Below are 18,292 nucleotides of genomic sequence, written 5' to 3' on the forward strand. Positions count from 1 at the left end.
GACACGATTCTGGCTGAAGAAGTGCCCATTTGATACTATCAGTACTCGCAATTGGATGCATACGGGCTTAAAAGGGGAAAAAAGGCCACCAAACTCACTGGAAGAGGGACGTGGGAATTCACAGGTCTCAAACTGGTAGAGCAGAGGGGATGATTTCAGTGCAGTGATGTGTGCTGGCCCCTTCCCTGCCTCTGCTGTGTTGGAGAAGGGAGGTGCAGCATCCCGCTGGCCCCAGCACTGTTATCTCCATAAGCAGCGACTCCCAGGGAATGATTAAATCAATTAATTGGTTTTCTATAGCTCGTAAGGAAGTCAAATGGCATTTCCATCAACGTGTGATGAGCAAACACCCTACCACGGCCAGAAGAAATGTTAATGGCTCTTTATGCTTTTATTACCCCTTTTCACTCCTAAATCAAAATTCATCCTGAGCCGAGGAGGCAGCAGGTACTTCAGAAAATAAAACTAGCAGAGTGGGAGCCATAGCAGCCGCTGTAAAAGCTGTTTTTTTTCCTACTGATTTATTTGTTTCCCTGGCCCAAGTGAGAGACCAGGGCTCTTTTCAGCTTGGGAAGAGATTAGCTGAGGCTCATCCTGTGGCTCTGCTAGTGCCTCCCAGCTTTTCTGGGCTCTGCTTTGGGCTGCTGCCCTGCTCTGCTGCTGCTGGAGGGATCCGGCCGCTGGGCTCGGCAAAGGCCAGTGGGTTTGAAAGAAAGGAATGATTTATTCGCCCCTAGAAACAGAGTGGCAGGATGCCCAGCACTGCTTGGCCAATATTTTTGGCTGAAGGAGAGCTGGTAATCATTTTGGAAATGTTAAATTAGTGAGTTCTGCCGTTTCTGAAACAAGGTTTTCGGGCAGCTGTAAATAAGGCTGTGGTCTCGATGTGCAGGACCAGTGGAGCGATGGCATTGCTGAGCCTCCCGAAGCCTTGCTCTGGCTGATCTTGGGACATGCGCTTGCTGGGTCGAATCATTCAAGGTGTTCAAGGCCAGGTTGGATGAGGCTTTGAGCAACCTGATCCAGTGGGAGGTGTCCCTGCTTATGGCAGGGGATTGGAACTGGATGAGTTGAAGGTCCCTTCTGACCCAAACCATTCTGTGATTCCTCTGCTGGAGGGATTTGGGCTGATTTCCCGCAATCCTTTGGGGAGTCAGCCCCTGATAATTTGTTTTTCCCCAGGTCAGCAGTGGGGGCCTGTTGAGTTTAATGCCAAAGCCTTGGAGATGAGACCGAGAACTGAAGAGAGGGTTGGTGATGGAGGGTGTCCCTGGCCTATGGGTCTGTGCAGCTGCTCTAGGGCTGCCCCTCTGCTATGGGACTGGTGTCTGCTGCTCATTGCCTGGAGCTGGGGGGTCTCAGCTGCAAAACTGAGATCCAGCTTTGCCTCTAGTGCCGACAGCATCTACCCTGGCGTGGGGATAGTTGTGCCTTGGAGCCCTGCTGTCCTCTGGGCTTTGCTGCCGCTAACTGCCCTTGAGCAAGCCCTGCACTGGAGCCTTTGTGTTTTAGGAAGCAATTTAAAATCAATGTTAATCTTGTAGTTTGAAAGCCTCGCCTGCAGTGTGAGGTGTTTGGAGAACTGCAGAATAGCTTAAAATGCAATTTAAAGTAGTGCTGGCTGGCATTAGAGGAGCAACTAAAAATACCCTGCTGATACTTCTAAAAACAAAGTGAAAGGGAGATGAGAAGGGGCAAAAAGATAGGGTTAAAAATAAATAAAAGCTGAACTGCAGCTTGTGCTTATTAGTCTTTTCTTCCTCAACCACTTACCTTTCCCCAGCCCATCTCCTGCCACTGCTGGGGAGAGGGGATGACCGAGCTCGTTTTACCTGGAGAGTGATGGCTTGTGGCAGGACTTGTGGATCTGTCCCTATGTCCTATAGAGAACATCAGATGTCTGGGGTGTGTTTGGGGGGTAAGGAGTAAGAACAGCAATGAGGGAGCAGCCCTGGGCTCTCCCTTGCCGTAGTGAAAATCCTGTCTGTGAATCTAAGTGTCTGTTTGTATTGCTCAGCTTCCTGCCATTTCTTATTTGTATGGAAACAGGGAACAAACGTTTTCGGGTGGAGAAAGAGCTGTAGTCTGCTCTTACAGCATTTCCTTTGGATGGTGGGGCAGGGGGAGCTGCTTGGGATGGAGAAGCAGCAGGAGCCCCTTCTACAGGCTCAGCTTAGGGTCCCGCAGCTGAAGGGCTGTCCCAAAGGAGGGAGCGAGGCCTCAGACCCAGGCTGGAGGAGGCTGAGGACCTTGGCTTGAGGCTGAGGTTTGCTCAGAACTGCTTTAACCAACCCTCTCTGTGAATCCTAATGCAGCATTACCCTCCCTGAGGGACATCATCCTCCTGGAGGAGGAGGACCTGCAGCGTGCTGGGGTGCGGGGCTGCAGAAGGAAAGCAGAGGTACAGCTCATCGCTCGTGAGGCCACTGGCAGCACGGGAGAGCAGAGTCCAAGGATGTGGCTGTCCTGGAGCAGTGTGTGCAGAGAGGTACCTGGCTGTAGGGGTGGCATGATGCTTGCAGGAGCGATTTATGGGGCCAAATGGGATTGCTTCCCATCTACTGGTGCTGTTACGGGTGACGTGCGTGCTGCAGCACAGCCAGCTCTCGCTCTCAGCTGGGGAACTTATGCAGTACATTGGTTCTCCTGCTGCGGTGTCTCGCCACTGAGCAGCACCAGCGTGAGGGGCTGTAGGAAAGCCGAGGGGGGGTCTCTCCAGATTGTGACAGGGTTGTGATCGCTGCTATCGGGTCGCTGTGTTAGCAGAGTCCTGGGGTGGCTCCTGCCTGGCTTGGTCCTGGCACACGGCTGCCAGCCCTGTGGTGCTGGAGCCAGCTATGCAGGGTGTAGCGGAGCCTGATGGGCTTTGCCTGCCCATGGATGCTGTGAGAGGGAGTGAAAACATCCCTGAGGCTGCACATTTGCCACTGATTGCACAGCAGTGGATGAGGGGATGGATAAATCCAGGGGGTAGATGATAGCAGGCAGGCGGGACATAATCTACTTTACCAGCCAGTGACTTAAGGCTGCTTAATTTGGCTGATTACCAGGGAACCACTTTGTTGCCGGCTGTTGCCGGCGGCTCAGCAGCAGATCGATGGTGCAGCTGGAGCTGTACCGAAGCATCCGCTTCACTGGCAGCCCCCAAGCTGCTTTGTGTACTCCAGGTACAATTTGCTGCTGCTGGCGTGACAGCTCCCTGTGTGGCTCCTTGTGCATTTTGTGTTGGGGCACTGGTTAAGTTGGTCTGTATTTTCTCTGTATAACTAAAATAAATACATCCATAGCAGTTTAATGACAAATGCAAGTGGGTTTGCTGGAGGCAACAGCTGGCTGGGTGCCCATCCTGGTGAGCGGGTGCCTTCGAGGGGTGCAGTCACCCAGCGGGACCTAGTCCATCCCAGGAGCAGCTTCCCCCCAGGGTGGGGGCTGATGGGATGGAGGTGGGAGTTGCCCATCACTGCCAGCCCAAGCCTGGCCTTAGGCTCTCTTGTCATCAGTTAGTGCTGGGTCTCTGGGCTGTGATTGTAATAGATTATGTGTCAGGGTTAGCTGGAGACCTTGGCTAGTTGGCTCTTTGGTCTTTCAATCTGCTTGAATCGAAATCAATAGTGAAAGTAAATAGAGGAGCATAAAAGGAGAGCAGCGAAGGGCTGGTGCTTTGCTCCCTGGGTGTCAGGGAGATGCTGGGATGGGCACCCTCCTGGAAGCATGGAGGTCCCCAAGACAGCCCTGGGTAGCAGCCACTCAGAGAACCTTACCAATTGCACCATGGTGGGGATCCTCCAGCTTCTTCTGAAGAGATCCTTCAAGAGTACGTTGTCTTTTTGAGGGGTTTAAGTAGCCTAGAGTTGTCCTTTGAAGGAGAAAAACAAAGCAAAGCAAATGATGCTTTAGACCGAAATTAATTCAGCTGTTATTTTCAGTGGACATATCTTACCATCTCTAAGCAAATTCTCTTCTTGTACCAGAGCGTTCAGCTGTTGCAAGACAGCCAGGCAGGGATATGACTTATATCTGAGAAGGAGGAGGGGGCGATCGACAACAAATCAGCCATGTTATCAACAACAGAGATCTATTGTGGAATTGTGTTTTAAATGTCAGGGGATGTTTCAGCACTGTTCATACCAATGTGGGTCAAGGCTGTGCCTCGATCTGCTCTCAGGAGATGGGATCTTGTGGCTGGTGGGTTAGAGAGGCTTTTGCTGCCATTAAAACCAGTCTGGGTTTGGGATAGAAAAGCTCTCTGTAAGCAACCAAGGCAAGATGCCACCTCTGCACCTATGGAGCGGCACCAGGGTTCTGCCCTCACTGGGAGGAGAACTCATGGCAAGAGTGCTGGTGTGCAGCTCAAACACCTTTTGCCCTGTCTGTTTCTTTTTCCCCATCTTCTCAGCACGAAGCCGGTGCTGAGCAGTGATACTCCCTGAGCAGGATGGGACCTACTGACCTGAGAACAGGGAGCTGTCATCTGGCTCCAGCAGCTACGCAGGGCAAGGAGCTTTGAATTGGTCCAAGCAGCTAAAAGGAACGTGCCTCCAAAATGCATTTTTTTTTTTTCCCCAAGGAGTTTCAGCTCCATTTGAAAACCTCAGGCTGAGTGTCCCAGAGCCACCCACGAACCTGTTTGATTGAGTGACATCCTGCACACTCCCTTTGAGTACTGGGAGGAGATGCCTCCCAGTGTAAGCAGTGGTGGGGTGGCGTGAGGAGGATGCTTAGGATCCTGAAACAGAATGCCTGAGCATGAAAGTTCCTTTCCATCTGCTCGTTCGCCTGTGGTACAACCTGAGCCTTGCAAGCTCCGCTTCACCTCATCTCCACAGCTCCCAGCCTCACACCAGCTTGCTCAAAAGGGAGACCCTCATGCCATGGCAGGGCTGGAGATACTCTGAAACGCTGCACACTCAGCTGTGCAGTTGCCTCGAGGCATCTGGCATCAAACTTCATCCTTGCATCCAGGGCCGTCTGCACACACAGCAAAACTTGCCCACATGCCCATCCTGGCTCTCGTTCCTGGAGGTTTTGGTGGCAGGTAACAGCAGGGTGTGGGACGCCTGCCCAGGCATGTATTCACTCTAAGAAAGTATTTTAAAGACAAGTGTATCGTTAGGGAATTCCCCAAGGTTTCCACCTATCCAAGTTTAAGCAGATTGGCTGTTGACTATTCCCCTGGTTTTACAAAGATACTATTTCTTATTCCACCAGACTTCACCCTTAGGGGATGCTTTCTTTTTTTTTTTTCCCCTGATTTCATCCAATTATTTAGCTGTGTGCTCTTCTGAAGCACCATAAATAATTCTCCTCCTTCTGCTGTGTTTACCAGCATGTCTCATGAAATCCAGTAAGATATGATTGATTGCAATCATTATTTCCTAGTGCTGCTATGAAAACCTCTGTCAGGTTCAGTGATTGCCTTTAAAGAGTGGCTGCCACTCAGGAAAACTGTCAAAAACCTGTCATACTTTAACAAACTCCAATTAATCCATCGAGCAGTTTTTCTTGGTTTTCTTTGCCATCATTGCTGATTATCAAGGGTAATTAGAGTATTTTTCCTTTGTAATTAGTAGCTTGCTTGCTTTTTTAATGTAAAAAAAATAAGTGTTTTATGGGACTATTTTATTAGGTTTTCATGCTATTGAATCATAAAATAGTTTGGATTGGGAGGGACCTTAAAGCCCATCCCCTGCCATGGGCAGGGACATCTCCCACTGGATCAGGAACTCCAGGCCTCATCCAACCTGGCCTTGAACACCTCCAGGGATGGGGCAGCCACCCCTGCTCTGGGCAACCTGGGCCAGGGCCTCCCCATCCTCACAGAAAAACATTTCTTCCCAAGATCTCATCTAAATCTCCCCTCTTTCAGTTTAAAACCATTCCTCCTTGTCCTATCCCTGCACTCCCTGAACAAGAGCTCCTCCCCGGCTTTCCTGGAGCCTTTTTCAGCACTGGAAAATGCTCTAAGGTCTCCTTGGAGCCTTCTCTTCTCCAGCGAGTCCAGAGAAGAGCAACGAAGCTGGTGAAGGGGCTGGAGAACAGGCCTTATGAGGAACGGCTGAGAGAGCTGGGGGTGTTTAGCCTGGAGAAGAGGAGGCTGAGGGGAGACCTCATTGCTCTCTCCAACTACCTGAAAGGAGGTTGTGGAGAGGAGGGAGCTGGGCTCTTCTCCCAAGTGACAGGGGCAGGGCAAGGGGCAATGGACTCAAGCTCCACCAGGGGAGGTTCAGGCTCGACATCAGGAAAAATATTACAGGGAAAGGGTCATTGGGCACTGGAACAGGCTGCCCAACAGGGTGGAGTTGAGTCCCCTTCCCTGGAGGTGTTTAAGGGACGGGTGAATGAGGCGCTGAGGGACATGGTTTAGTGACTGATGGCAATGGTTGGACTTGATGATCTGGTGGGTCTTTTCCAACCTGGCGATTCTGTGATTCTAGGTTGAACAACCCTAACTCTCTCAGCCTGTTGTCCCATGGGAGGTGCTCCAGCCCTCAGATGAGTTTCATGGCCTGCTGTGGACTCGCTTGGGTTTGGGTTTCTCTCTTCTGCCTGTAGCTCTGTTTGCAAGTCTCTCGAGGATCTTCATCACTGGCTTAAGGGGAGAAGCGAGGGGTTCAGGCCTGGCTCGCCTCCATCCTCCGAGTCCCCGTTGCTGGCACGTGCTGTCAGGCAGCCGAGCAGCCGTTCGGTGGATGTCTGGGTCTCCGCTTCAGGTTAACAAATTAATCCTGGCTCTTGCATTTTTAAAAGAGTCGCTTCAGCACTTTTCTTCCTTTCTTTTGGTTTTAATGAGACACACTTTCCAAGAGATGTAATAATCATTGCCAAAAATGTCAAATCGTTCTTGTTATCCTTCTTAAGCTTCTGGAACAACAACAACAACAAAAAAGACCAAGAACAGAAAAAGAGAGGTGTTGATGAGGAAGGGTTTCAACTTTATCTCCAAGAGCCAAGAGAGGGCTTGGGGGGAGATGTGCCCCATGACAGTTCTGCTTTCTGGCAGGGAGCCTGAAAACAGAACCCAGTGAAGGCTGTGGTTGTTTTTTTTTGCTATTTTTACGTAGGATTTGCAGCGTTTTTTATTTCTTTTTTTGGAGAAGGAATATCTCTCCTCACTGTTGACAGCAAAGCTTGGAGCTGTGCTGTTGAAAAGTGTCCTGAAATCGCTTGAAACCAGCTGAGAAGTTGGATGGTGGCACAGGAGGGAAAGTCTTGGTGAAACCAGGGGAAAGCCGGGGGTGGCCGAGCTGGTGCTGGAGGTTCGGCTGTGGGACCAGGGCTTGTGGTTGCACTTGCTGCCACCTTCTCTGGGCTCCAGGGGCAAATGGTTTCATTCCCCAGTGGGAATATCTTTGTCCCTCCTTAACAGTTTGAGAGGTGAGCTGTCCTGTCAGCCACACTCTACAGTGAGAATTTGGAGCAGGCATCCTGGGCTGGATTTTCTAGGGTGCTAATGTAGTCCAAGCATCAGGACATCTGCTTCTGCTCACGTGTGGGATGATCCTTAGGGAGCTTTGCCCAGGTGGTGGGGACGTGGCATTGAGCACCCTGGTTGCCCAGCATGGGCATCAACTCACAGCTGCCTGCTGTAAACATGAGCTGTGTGTAGCTCCCTGCCTCAGTTTCCCTTTGGCCCAAAGCAGGATTTGGCTCCCTCAGTGGGAGTGGAGGGGCTCCTGTGACCCATCCCAAACTCCTCAGAAAATGGCTTTTCCCAGGTCTCTTCTGCAGGGATGAGTTCTGTGTGTGTGTCTGAGTTTTAATCAGGGGCCAGAGCTGTTTTTGTGCCTGGGTTTTGTGAGTAGCCATTTAAATTTCAAATGAGATGTGCCACTAAACAGGCCTTCATAATTAAATGAACGCAGGCTGGCTACAAATTGGGGAGACAGCCCAGCCCCGAGAGGCAAAGGCAGCAGCTGCTCTCAGTTGTCTCTGTTGCCTTCCCAGACATGATCCTTGCATCTTCCCTGTGAACCAGCACAACCTAAATCCCTCAAAACAAACTGGGACACAAATCCGTGGACCAGAGGTACCACTCTGTCTGTGAAAAGGTGGTGGTTGTGGTTTAAGCCCTTCTGGACAGCTGTAGGGTTTGTATAGGATACTTTCCCTGACCTCCAAATCCACCCACCAGCACAGGAACATGCACGGTCTTTATCTTGCTCAAAAACTGAGTTCAAGGTCTGAGCTCTGATCCACTGGCAGTGCTGGGATGTTGGAGCAGCAGCAGATCTTAAGCAGAAATCTCCATTCTGGGAGCAGTCAGTTTTGGAAGCCACCTGAGGTAGGTGGATGGAAGATGCTGTGAACACAGCCCAGCCAGAGTGGGAATGTCACTCGAGTGGGCTCAGTCCCAGCAGTGAAAGGGGGAAGTAACTGATACGGATTTTCTGACTTAAGCCCATCTTAGTGCTTTTCTATTTTCCTTGGCTATGTCTTTGCCCAGTTTGCTCAACTGTGTTTTGGGAGGCCCCTCTACAAACAGAGCACCAGGATCTAAGTTTCCACTTTTTTCTTCCATTGAATCTTTTAATTTGAGCTCTGACCTTTAATGGGACAGGCTGTGACTCACGTCCCACCCATGACATTGCGAGACCTTCCTGGTCAAACGAGCAAAGGTGGCTCCTGCCATCCCAGACCCAACCAGGGCTGCGTGGGACCTCGGGCACCTACTGATTCAAGAAGTCACTGACTTCTTGCCATGGGAATGCAGGGAGAGTTTGAGGATGAGCCTGATTTCAACACCCATGAGCGGGTTTTGGTTTGGTAATTTTTGAGGAATCGCTTTGACTCTCCGTTTTTCTTCCATTTCATTTGATAGCGTCAGGAAAACTAATGTGTTGCTGATAATCTCAGCCAAGCGTGGGAGACATCCCTTGGCAAGATCTGTCTGGCCTGGTGTCAGCTTCTTGGAGGGGTTAAGAGTTGACTTGTAAGCATGTGTTCACATGCCATGTGTCCGACAGTGACAGGCAGCTGTGCTCTGTCACCGTGTGCTGCTGTCGTGTTGCCTGCTGGAGCAGGAGCCTGGCAGGGTGATGTGTGAGTGCCAAAGCCCCTGGTTTGGCTGTGGTGCTGATGTAGCCCTCGTCCATCAGAGCTGGAGAACTGACCCCTGGCAGCTGGAGCATCTGGAGCCAGAGTTAGTGGGTGATTTACTGGGCGAGTGGGGAGGGGGCGGGGGCTGCGTCTCTGCAGCAGCAGGAGCTGTCACACGGAGCCAGTTCCCACCATGGCCACGCACGCTGCTCTCATCTAAATACCAAAACCATCTAGAACTTGCATTCAGGCTGGTCTCTGTGCTGTTTGATGTGTGCAGCGGCTTGAGTTGGCTCCTGCAGCTGGGAGAAGCCCGTGCCATGGCCCATCCCGGCATGCGATGCTGTTGGGATGCTCTCCTCCATCCATCCACCCGGGGGATGCACCAGCACAACCACCCTCTGGCTTTGCAAGACCCAGTTTTGCTTCTCTTTGGTGGTGCATGGGATGTCTGTAAGTCCCGATAGCCTTCCGGGGTATCCAGCAACCGCTCCCCTTCTTGGCGCTGCCTGCCCATCTCCTGCTGCTGCCTAAATTAAACATGTGCTGCCTCTCGAAAAGCCCATGTGAGTGGAATGGCAGAGATAAGCTAAACGGGAGAAGTTCAGGGGATTATGCACTGATTAAGTTATTACTAACGTGAAATGAGCAGCGCTGAGATGAAACAGGAGCTTTATTTTCTGTTTCCCAGCTTCGGGCTCAAGGCTGCCTGTTGCTAGACAGCAGATCAGACTGGGAGCCAGGAGCTGGTGTATCCCCTGGAGCTTTAAACACAGCAGCGGGTTGGTGCTATGCAAACCTGCAGGATACAGAGTGTTAATTGAAACTGGGAATCAAGGGTCTTTCCTGTTTGTGGGGGTTTTGCTGAGATGCAGTGCCTGAGACAGAGCTATTTCCAGTGCTGGAGCACCCACCCTGTAGCAGTTTTGAGTCGATAAGAAATTCATCTCTGCAACAGGAAAATCCAGGGCTACTGGGAGGATACGTTGGGCAAGGACCACTTATTTGCCCCATTTTCAGTGCTTTTCCTAAGTGTCCCCTGCAGGCTGCTATCAAAGGCAGGATGCTGGGCTAGGTGGGTCTTGCAGAGTGAAAAATAGAAATGTGAAATGTGAGGCTGTTTGATTAGTGCTTGAGAGTAAAGTTGGTTTCCTAGAATCCGTCAGGACAGGCTGGATATGGCGGGGTAGTCGGGAGCTTATGCCTGGAGAGGCAGGTGAGGAAGCTGGATCCAAGGCTGGTGTAATCGCTGGTTATTGGGAGCTGTAGCATCCCAGCTGGATTTGAGCACAGGCAGCGGTTAACCCATGCTCGGGCAGGACGATGGGGCTCGGTGTCTGTTGGCAGAGCCAGGGAGGGGATATTGGGACAGCAGGGAACCAAGGTGGTCCGTAAACCACTGAGCCCATTAGCGGGGCTGGGGAGTGCAGGACCGTGGGCAGCTTTGGGGCTGAAGCTGTGGGGAGAGGGATTTTCTCAGTCCAGCACCCAGCCCGTGACCGTGTCTTGCTTGCTCTTTGTGTGCCTGCAGTGATGGGCGCGCTGGAGTCCCGAGGGGTGCTGCGGCGAATGAGCGACATGCTGGAGATGCTGATGAAGAGGATGGACATCCTGGCCAGGCTGGAGAATAGCACTGACTTCCACAAAGGGGATGAAGCACGATTCCCTCTGGACAGGTCAGTGCCCCATGCAGACCTTGTGGAGCCGCGCCAGGCTCAGGGGGTTTGCAGGAGCGAAGAACCTCAGTGTACTCAGCAGTGTCAGGCTGAGCTGCTGTGTGGGGGTGGTGGAGCCCACAAGGACATGGGGCTTGGGCAGATCTTTTGCAGTCTCGTTGCTTGCCATTTCTGGAACCGTGTTCTTTTGGGATTTCAGAAATTACAGTGTTTTGGAGGGTTTCCTGTAGCACCCATCCCAGCTGCTAGTGTTGCAGGGTAGGAGGGCGTCTCTTCACTGCTGTGCTGTGGTGGGGCTGGAGGTGCTCATTGACAGCTGGAGCAGTACCTGGTGCATAGGCTCCCTCTGCCATTAAATCCCAGAGCGAGCTCAGGTTGAATTCTTTGTGCCCATATTCCTCTGGCAGCTGGGGAGATGATTATTTTTTGAAATCCAGGAATGATATGTTCAGCTTTGGAGTTGAGCAAGGCTTAAAATGAAATAGGAGCAAACTGTTGGGTCCCAAAAGTTTGCTGTGCAGGACTGGTTTTCTGGCTTCTGCTCCTGCAGCTGTCCCAGCCAGCAGCTCGAGAGATGCTGTCAGACCTTCCACTCATGACATGCTGATTTGCCAAAGAGACATTTCCCTTTGCTTTGAGAGTCTTTAAACATCTAGTAATAGTAACCAGGTGATCACGCCAAAGCCTGCAAAAAGGGTAGCTAAAGGGACTTGAGTGCAGAGGAGTAGAGATGAAAAAAACAAGGGGCAGTGTGCGGGACAAGCTTTGCAGTGCAAATAAAAGGTCAGCATAGATTTTGCTGAGATAGAGTCACGGGTGACGTGTGAGTGGTGGGTGACAGGGCTGTGACATACAATGACCTCCTCTGTGCTGTGTCGTGCCACTACAGCTGGTGCCACAGGAGCTGCGGAGCATCCTAGCTGCTCCAGCTTCCCGTTCCCACCTCTGCCTCCTGCCGTGGCTGTACTGGACACCTGGCAGGGTTCCTGTGCCTCCCTGTTTCCATCTCAGTTTCCATTTCTCTCCCGCCCTTTCCTTATGAGTCTCTTTTGTGCGTATAATGGAAAATAGAGTAAGTGAGCCTGTAATTAAAGGCTGTGATGTACTGTGTGCACACAAGAATTAAAGCTGCACAGGCAGCCTCAGAGTGCATGGTCTTGCCTTTTAAGTAACATAATTTCAACCACTGAAAAATATAATTTACCTTGGTAATGGCAGAGGCTGGGGATTTTGTCATTATGAGGCTGGCTGGTACCCAGGCGTACAAGGAGGACAACAGTAATCCCAGAGAGCAACGGACAGGGCTATTACAGCCAGCGACTGCAAGGCACACGCGCTTGCTCGCATTTGATGATTTTCTTGGCCAATCTCATGTTGAAAGAACCAGTAATTTCAGGTGATGGTAATTTCTGTACACTAGCAGCCAAGAGATAAACTTAAAAGCATTTGCGTGAACTGGCAGCCGTCGCAGCAGATGGAGATCTCTCATTTCAGATCTGCGACATGGCTGCTGGCTCTGAGGCCCATGCTTGGAGAGACCAGAAAGGATGTGAGCCTATGGACCCAACACATCAACACAGCCTTGAGTTTTGTGTGTGTGCTAAGTTGGGCTTGAGTGGCTGAGATTACAGATGTCTTAATTTTCAGGAACAGAAAATCAGGGACAAATAGTTTATTACCTTGTCTCCGTGTTCTCACCTAGACTCTGAAGATCAGGTTTTGGTTGTGGGGCAGAGCATCTCCAGGTGAAGCAACTGTCATGGGGTGGGGAGGGGAGGGTGTCTTGTGGATGAGTTTTTGCTGTGATGGTCTGTAATGAAGCACTAGCAGCTTTTGCAAGCACTCATGAAGCATTTCCCGAGTGCTCCCCTCCTTCCTTGCAGCCCCTGGGTTTGGCTGAGGTCTGTGGTCAGAGGAAATGCATTGGAATTGTTACACTTATGCTGGATCTCAGCAGGTTTGAGCAGCTCCATCTCTGCTGCTAGATGTGCTCACTTGTCTGTAGTGACCTTTCTTGGCTTGCTCTGGTCCCTGCCATCCTTTGCAGGGTGCAGAACCAATACACCCCATCTGCTGCCAGCTCTAGGCTGACCGTGCTGCTCTGGTGGATGCTCCCCAGAGCTGTGTGGAGCATCCTGAGAGGAATTGAATAGCAGCTGGTGCAAAACCCGGGCTGAGATCACACAGAGCTGGGGAGAGAAGTGCTGAGGTCCCTGTCTCTTCTGGGATAACTGGCTGTAGCTCCTGGGGACTCCATGTGCCGAAAGGAAAAGGCATCACCAACCGCACCAGGACTAAGGGCTGTCTCCTGAGCCCGGATCAGCCCTGTTGTGGCTGCAGAGATGTCCTGGTTTTGTTCATTATTAGGATGCTGGAACTCCACCAAGGGCTTGTTTCCCTTTTCCCTCCCTTTCTCCGTCTCTTTGATCACTAGTGACCGACTTGAAGCTGTCAGCAAGAGATAATATTATTAAAGGGTGCTAATTTCAAAGGGATTTTATTCTTTAGTGTCTCTGGTTAGCACGGTGGCTGCCTTCCTCTCCTTCCCTGTTCAGCAAAGCTGCAAGCATGGACTTGGCAATGACGCTTGTGCAAAAGTGGATTAATTCTTGTTTTTACAAAGTGCTCTCCTACTTAACACTGGGTCTCTGATGAAATCTGGAGGCCTTGGGTTTGAAGAGCCCCAGTGAAGAGAAAGGAAATGAAGGCTTCGTTGGGAATATGGAAGGCTTTATAGACTAGCCCATGAGTGCTGTTCCCCTCCAGTGGAGGGCAGGGGTGCCTTTTCCCCCTGCAAAGTGCAAGGAGGAATTAAAATATATGGGGTATAATTAATGACCTGCCTTGGAAAGCCTCCCTGCTGCCAGGGCAGGCAGCTTTATGTTGCTCCAAGATCTTTCTTGGTCTGTAGGTGCTGTGTGATTGAATACTCTACAGGTGCCTCCATATGTAGCCCACTAGCCTCTCGCGATGCTTTAGATAAAACTCTTGGAAAGCCCATGTCCAACGTCCTCCTTAGAAAAGCTGCCCAGGGGGTTTGTAGGATGTTACACTGGGGTAAGGAGATGCAGGCTGCATCTGTGAGCCGGTTTGCTGTGCCGCAGGGCACTGCTGCGTCCCTTCTCCAGCCCCCCGGCTCCCCCCTGCCTGCATCCTGCTCGTGCTGGGGAAGGTAAGCAATGGATTCCCTACCCAGGGCGAGCAGCCTCCCAGGCAGCTGCAGAAAAATCAATACCGCTGTTAATTGAACGCAACCCTTGTAAATCATCAGAGGGGAAGGAAATTAGAAGTACTTATGGAAGCCTTCTGGAGAGCTATTTACTGGGCAAAGGAAATGTTATAATAGTTTGCAGGGGAAGTGTTTGTCCCTTGCTGGAAAACGCCTGGGAGGGAGGAAGAGTCTTTGGAGTGGCTGACTAAAGCCAGCACCATAACCTGATAGTGCTGGGGCTTGGAGAAGCTCTTCTGCAGGGGCTGGGCTGCCCCTGACCTACCCTATGATCATGGGGAGGTGGCAGAGGGAAGACTGGGGTCTGCGGCACCAGCATCCTCAGTTGTCCCTCTCCCCCACATAGTGGTTAGCCTGCAAAGGGTGTTATTTGCTAACAACTGATTAATCTTCAAGCTTAATTACTGCCAAGGCTCAGTTAATTTCCACACACTTTAAGTATTTGTTCTTGTAATCATTACATGACTCCATATTCCCCCAGTAATTAAAAGCCTCACAATATGACACTAAATGGGTGATGTTCCTGCATCCTGCCAGCCTGGCTCTATTAATTCCTGAATTGTTGCCATTGATAAGCTGGCTTTAGCAAAATCGCTCCCAGATGCCACAGTCCCCTGCAGTTATGGACTACTCTCTGCTCCTCCTTGGCACGCTGCAGGGCTCAGCAAGGGCATCTGCAAGGTGAGGAAAGCTCTGTGTAGCGGACAGAGCCCTGAAGCAGCTGGCGAGGAAGGTAAGCTCCTTCTGCAATCCAGCTCAGCTTTGCTAGGTTGTTGTTCGAGCGAGCAGAGCTCGGTCCTGGGGAGCAGCATCAAGGATGTTGCTGGCCGGAGAGCCCAGCAGGAGAGTTTTCCTCCCCGGTGCTCTCCTTTCTCCTGGGTCCCACAAGTTGTTTCTTGCTGGTAGAGGCAATGAGTTGTTTCTTGCCAGCTCCTGGGGACAGCCTGGTCCTGGGTGCTTTTGGTATGTGCTCAGAGGGGATGGGCACAGCACGTGGGGTTGTGAGGACCTCTCACTTCTGGGGTCCTCATCTGGGTCAGGGGAGGCGATGCATGGGGAAATTCATACCTGGCACCTGAGGTGAACTGCTTTTCCCTCTAAAGCAGAGGTAGCAGAGTGGCCGGGGGAGCAGGATCCACTCATGTGCCCCCATCTTGCTCAGGTTGCTCTGGGCTTGTTGGGACATACCTGCAGCTGGAGGTTGATGGCAGCATCACCAGCTCAGCAGTGGTGCCCATGTGTGCCCAGAACCCTCGCACCCTTCCCTCCTGCTCCCGGGCTTGTACCTCCTCCAGCACCTCCAGCTCAATTTGCTGAACTTAATTCTGCAACAGGCTTTGCTTTCTGTTTATTTTGTGCCTTTTCAGCCTGAAACATTGAGCTGCTTTATTGCAGGGCTTTGCAAATGAGTCTTCTTGATGCATTAGCACGTGGAGGCAAAGCGCTGTTGCTGGTGGGTTTGTGCTGGGGCTGTTTGTGTCAACTGAGGGTAAGCAGAGCCCAGGGGCTTCAGAGCAGTGCCGAGGGCTGGCAGTGGTGCTGTGGGTGGGCAGGAGTGTGGCACCAGCGTGCCTTTACCCTGTGAGGAAAATCAGATCCCTTTAACCCTCTGTTTGGGGTCCCTCATTTCAAAGCAGCTGGGAGCAAGCAGCCCCATCCAGATGGGCTCCGGGGGCTTTGCAGCTGGGGGGCACGATGGATGGGGGCATCTCGGGAGGCTGCGGTGCTGATGGTGGAAGCACAGTCTGCCAAAATAACCCTCCCAAAATGAAGTCCCCATGAAACACCCAGCTGGTAAGGCAAATGTGAGACCGAAGGCTCTAGAAAAGCACAAGCTCAGGAAAGCATCTCACCCAGGAGTTCCCTTGCTCTGGGGATCGTGGTCAAAAGTGGGTATTTTTGGTTTAACTTTTGGGCAGGTCCCTCTCAGTGGAGACTGCTGAGGCTGATGGTGTCTCTGCAGCTCTCTGAAGGCGCTTGCTTGCAGCCTGTGTCAAGCTACTCGAGCATGTAGGCAAATAGATCCGATTTATTCCCCAATCAAGTGAAGATTAACATACATCAAAGTGACTGATCCCGTAACCCTCCTGTCCATCACCCTTCGTGTTCACATAAATAAAACCTGCTGCTGCCTGAGCTGTGGCTCGGCTCAGTGCTGCTCTGGGAGTCAGGAGAAAAGTGAAGGTTTAGGCTTGTGGGTCCAGCTTCAAGTTCTGCTTGAGGAGGAGCACTTTGTAGCATTTCTGAAATATTCTAATTAACAATCTTTGTTGTACTTTTCTGGTAAGTTCTCCCTGTGCTGGTGAGATGCTGGCTGTGATTGGAAAGTTGGTTTTCATTATTTTTTGAATGAAATTTATTGCCAAGCCATTAAAATGGCAGCGTCCTTCTCTGGGAGGTGCAGCCACAGGGTCTGGGTTAGCTCAGGATCTGGTCCTCTGAATGTGTTTGTTTGAGAGTCTTCACCCACAGTAAACTGAAATTAAGATAAATGGAAGTACTTTAGTGTGTTAAATGTCTAGTATTTATTACTTGATTTATTACCTAACTTGGAGGAGTTCAGGCAGGGCTCTACCCTGGAATCATCCCATGTTTGCTTCGGATGAGTTACTGAGGAATGTTCCCCTCCAGAAGCATCCGTTGGGATATTTGCCCAGGGTGAAATCTTGATGAGTGTGGACACAGTCAGTGTGAACTTGGGTCTTTATTCAAGTGTTCATGGAAAGGAGACTGAGCTGTTTGTCTCAGCTCTGAGACGTAATGGAAATGATTGCAGTGCACAGAGGTCCCAGGAATTACATTGGATGTATGTGCTGTTCTGTCATTTTTTAAATACTCTAATTTCTTTTAAAACTTTCGTTCAGTCGACTGATCTGCCTGTGAAGCATAAACCCACTTAGCAGTGGATGGGCTGTCTCATACCTGGCTCTCTGGGAGGTAGTTTAATGCCAGGAAAGGCACCAATGAGCCGAACAACCTGGCAGAGCAAAGCAGCAAGTCCTGTGCCTTAGCCCCCACCACTTCTTTTCCTCCTAATGTTGCTATAAATTTCTGCCAAGCTGGGAGCAACCAGGGCTTTGAGCTTTTGCTCTGCTTCCTGGGGGTCTGAGTCTTTCCCAGGTGAAGCAGAGCATGAGACCCTCCTCATGCTCCCTGTGACAGCTCTCTACGTGCTGCCCCCTGCACATGGACCACTAGCTCAAACCAAGCCAAGGTTGCTTATTATCCAAGCTTAGGGTAATAGCTCCAGCACTGGAGTTATGAGGATTAAAACCAGGATTACAAGTCAAAGAAACACAGAATGAGCAGCTGAGCCTGATGAGCAGAGCACCCGCCTGGTCCTGGCTGCCTCTCCCACTACACGCCGCATTGGGAACATCAGGGGACTGCGACCTAAATTTTAGGGAGAGCATCAGCTGCCTGGTAATCCCCTTATTTCCCCCTGCTCCTGTCCTTTCTCTCTCCCCTGCGGGCAGCCCTAACTCCTGGCCTTTCACATGCAAGCCACTTCTTCGGAGAGGGTGCAGAGATGAGTGCAAGGGCATGGATCCTCCAAAAAGGTTTTGCCTTCAGCATCGATGAAGTTTGCTTGGATACTCTTGTGCCAGAGGAACGAAACTTGTAATTGCTCCATCTTCTTGGAGATTTAAGTTGTCATTTTTAGTTATCCAGCACTTGGATGAAGGCTTTTCCCCACATCCCGAGGGAGCCCTTGGCTTTCCTTGGCTTGTCCAAGGCTTTTGGATGACTGAGCTCATCCTGCCTGAGTGCATGGAGTGGGGAGTCTGAGCCTGGAGATGCCCTAGAGTGCATTTTTTCCAGAGCTACCCCAGCTCTTCTAATGGGCAGCACCTGCAGCAGGAGCCAGGAGAATGGGAAAGGCCCTTTCCCCCTTGCCTGGAAGGGTTATCCATTAGTGCCATCTCCAGGATTTTGGTTCCCTGTCTTGGAGAGCGAGGCTGTTGTGGGGCTGGATGTTATGGGGTGATTTGTGTCCCCAGAGCAGGGAAGAAGTGCACCAGCCCTGGCTTCTGGGCACCCCTTCCAGCTGCTTTTTGCTCTGCCTTGGGTCTTTGGGCAAAAAAAAAAAAAAATCTTTAAAGAGGCAAGTGGCAGCACAGACATCATAATGAGCAAGTTGAAATCCTTTGGTAAACTACGCTGTGAGAATGTTGCATTTGCTGAAGTATTAACTTCAAAACATCTGCTTTTCTCCATCTCTGTTGGTCTTCCCAAAGTCAATGCTCTCGCCAGTTAATAGCAAGAAATATTGGATGAGCAAGCAAATATGTTTAGGGCTTGTATTATGAAGGCAACACACAAACAGAGAGAGATTCATCTTTTCATAATG

At 51.0% G+C, this 18,292-nt stretch overlaps 1 protein-coding gene across 2 annotated transcripts in view; it reads left to right on the plus strand.

Annotated features, from left to right (window-relative positions):
* MGAT5B (alpha-1,6-mannosylglycoprotein 6-beta-N-acetylglucosaminyltransferase B) overlaps window positions 1-18,292 on the plus strand; it is a 69,806-nt gene that overhangs the window by 15,787 nt on the left and 35,727 nt on the right. For both annotated transcript variants that reach the window (XM_069872294.1, XM_069872292.1), the window contains exon 3: window positions 10,568-10,712. In XM_069872294.1, the coding sequence (XP_069728395.1) occupies window positions 10,568-10,712 (145 nt within the window). The remainder of the gene's footprint in view (window positions 1-10,567; window positions 10,713-18,292) is intronic.

The sequence above is a fragment of the Phaenicophaeus curvirostris genome, chromosome 19, assembly GCF_032191515.1.
Source record: "Phaenicophaeus curvirostris isolate KB17595 chromosome 19, BPBGC_Pcur_1.0, whole genome shotgun sequence".
NCBI classification, from domain to species: Eukaryota; Metazoa; Chordata; class Aves; order Cuculiformes; family Cuculidae; genus Phaenicophaeus; species Phaenicophaeus curvirostris.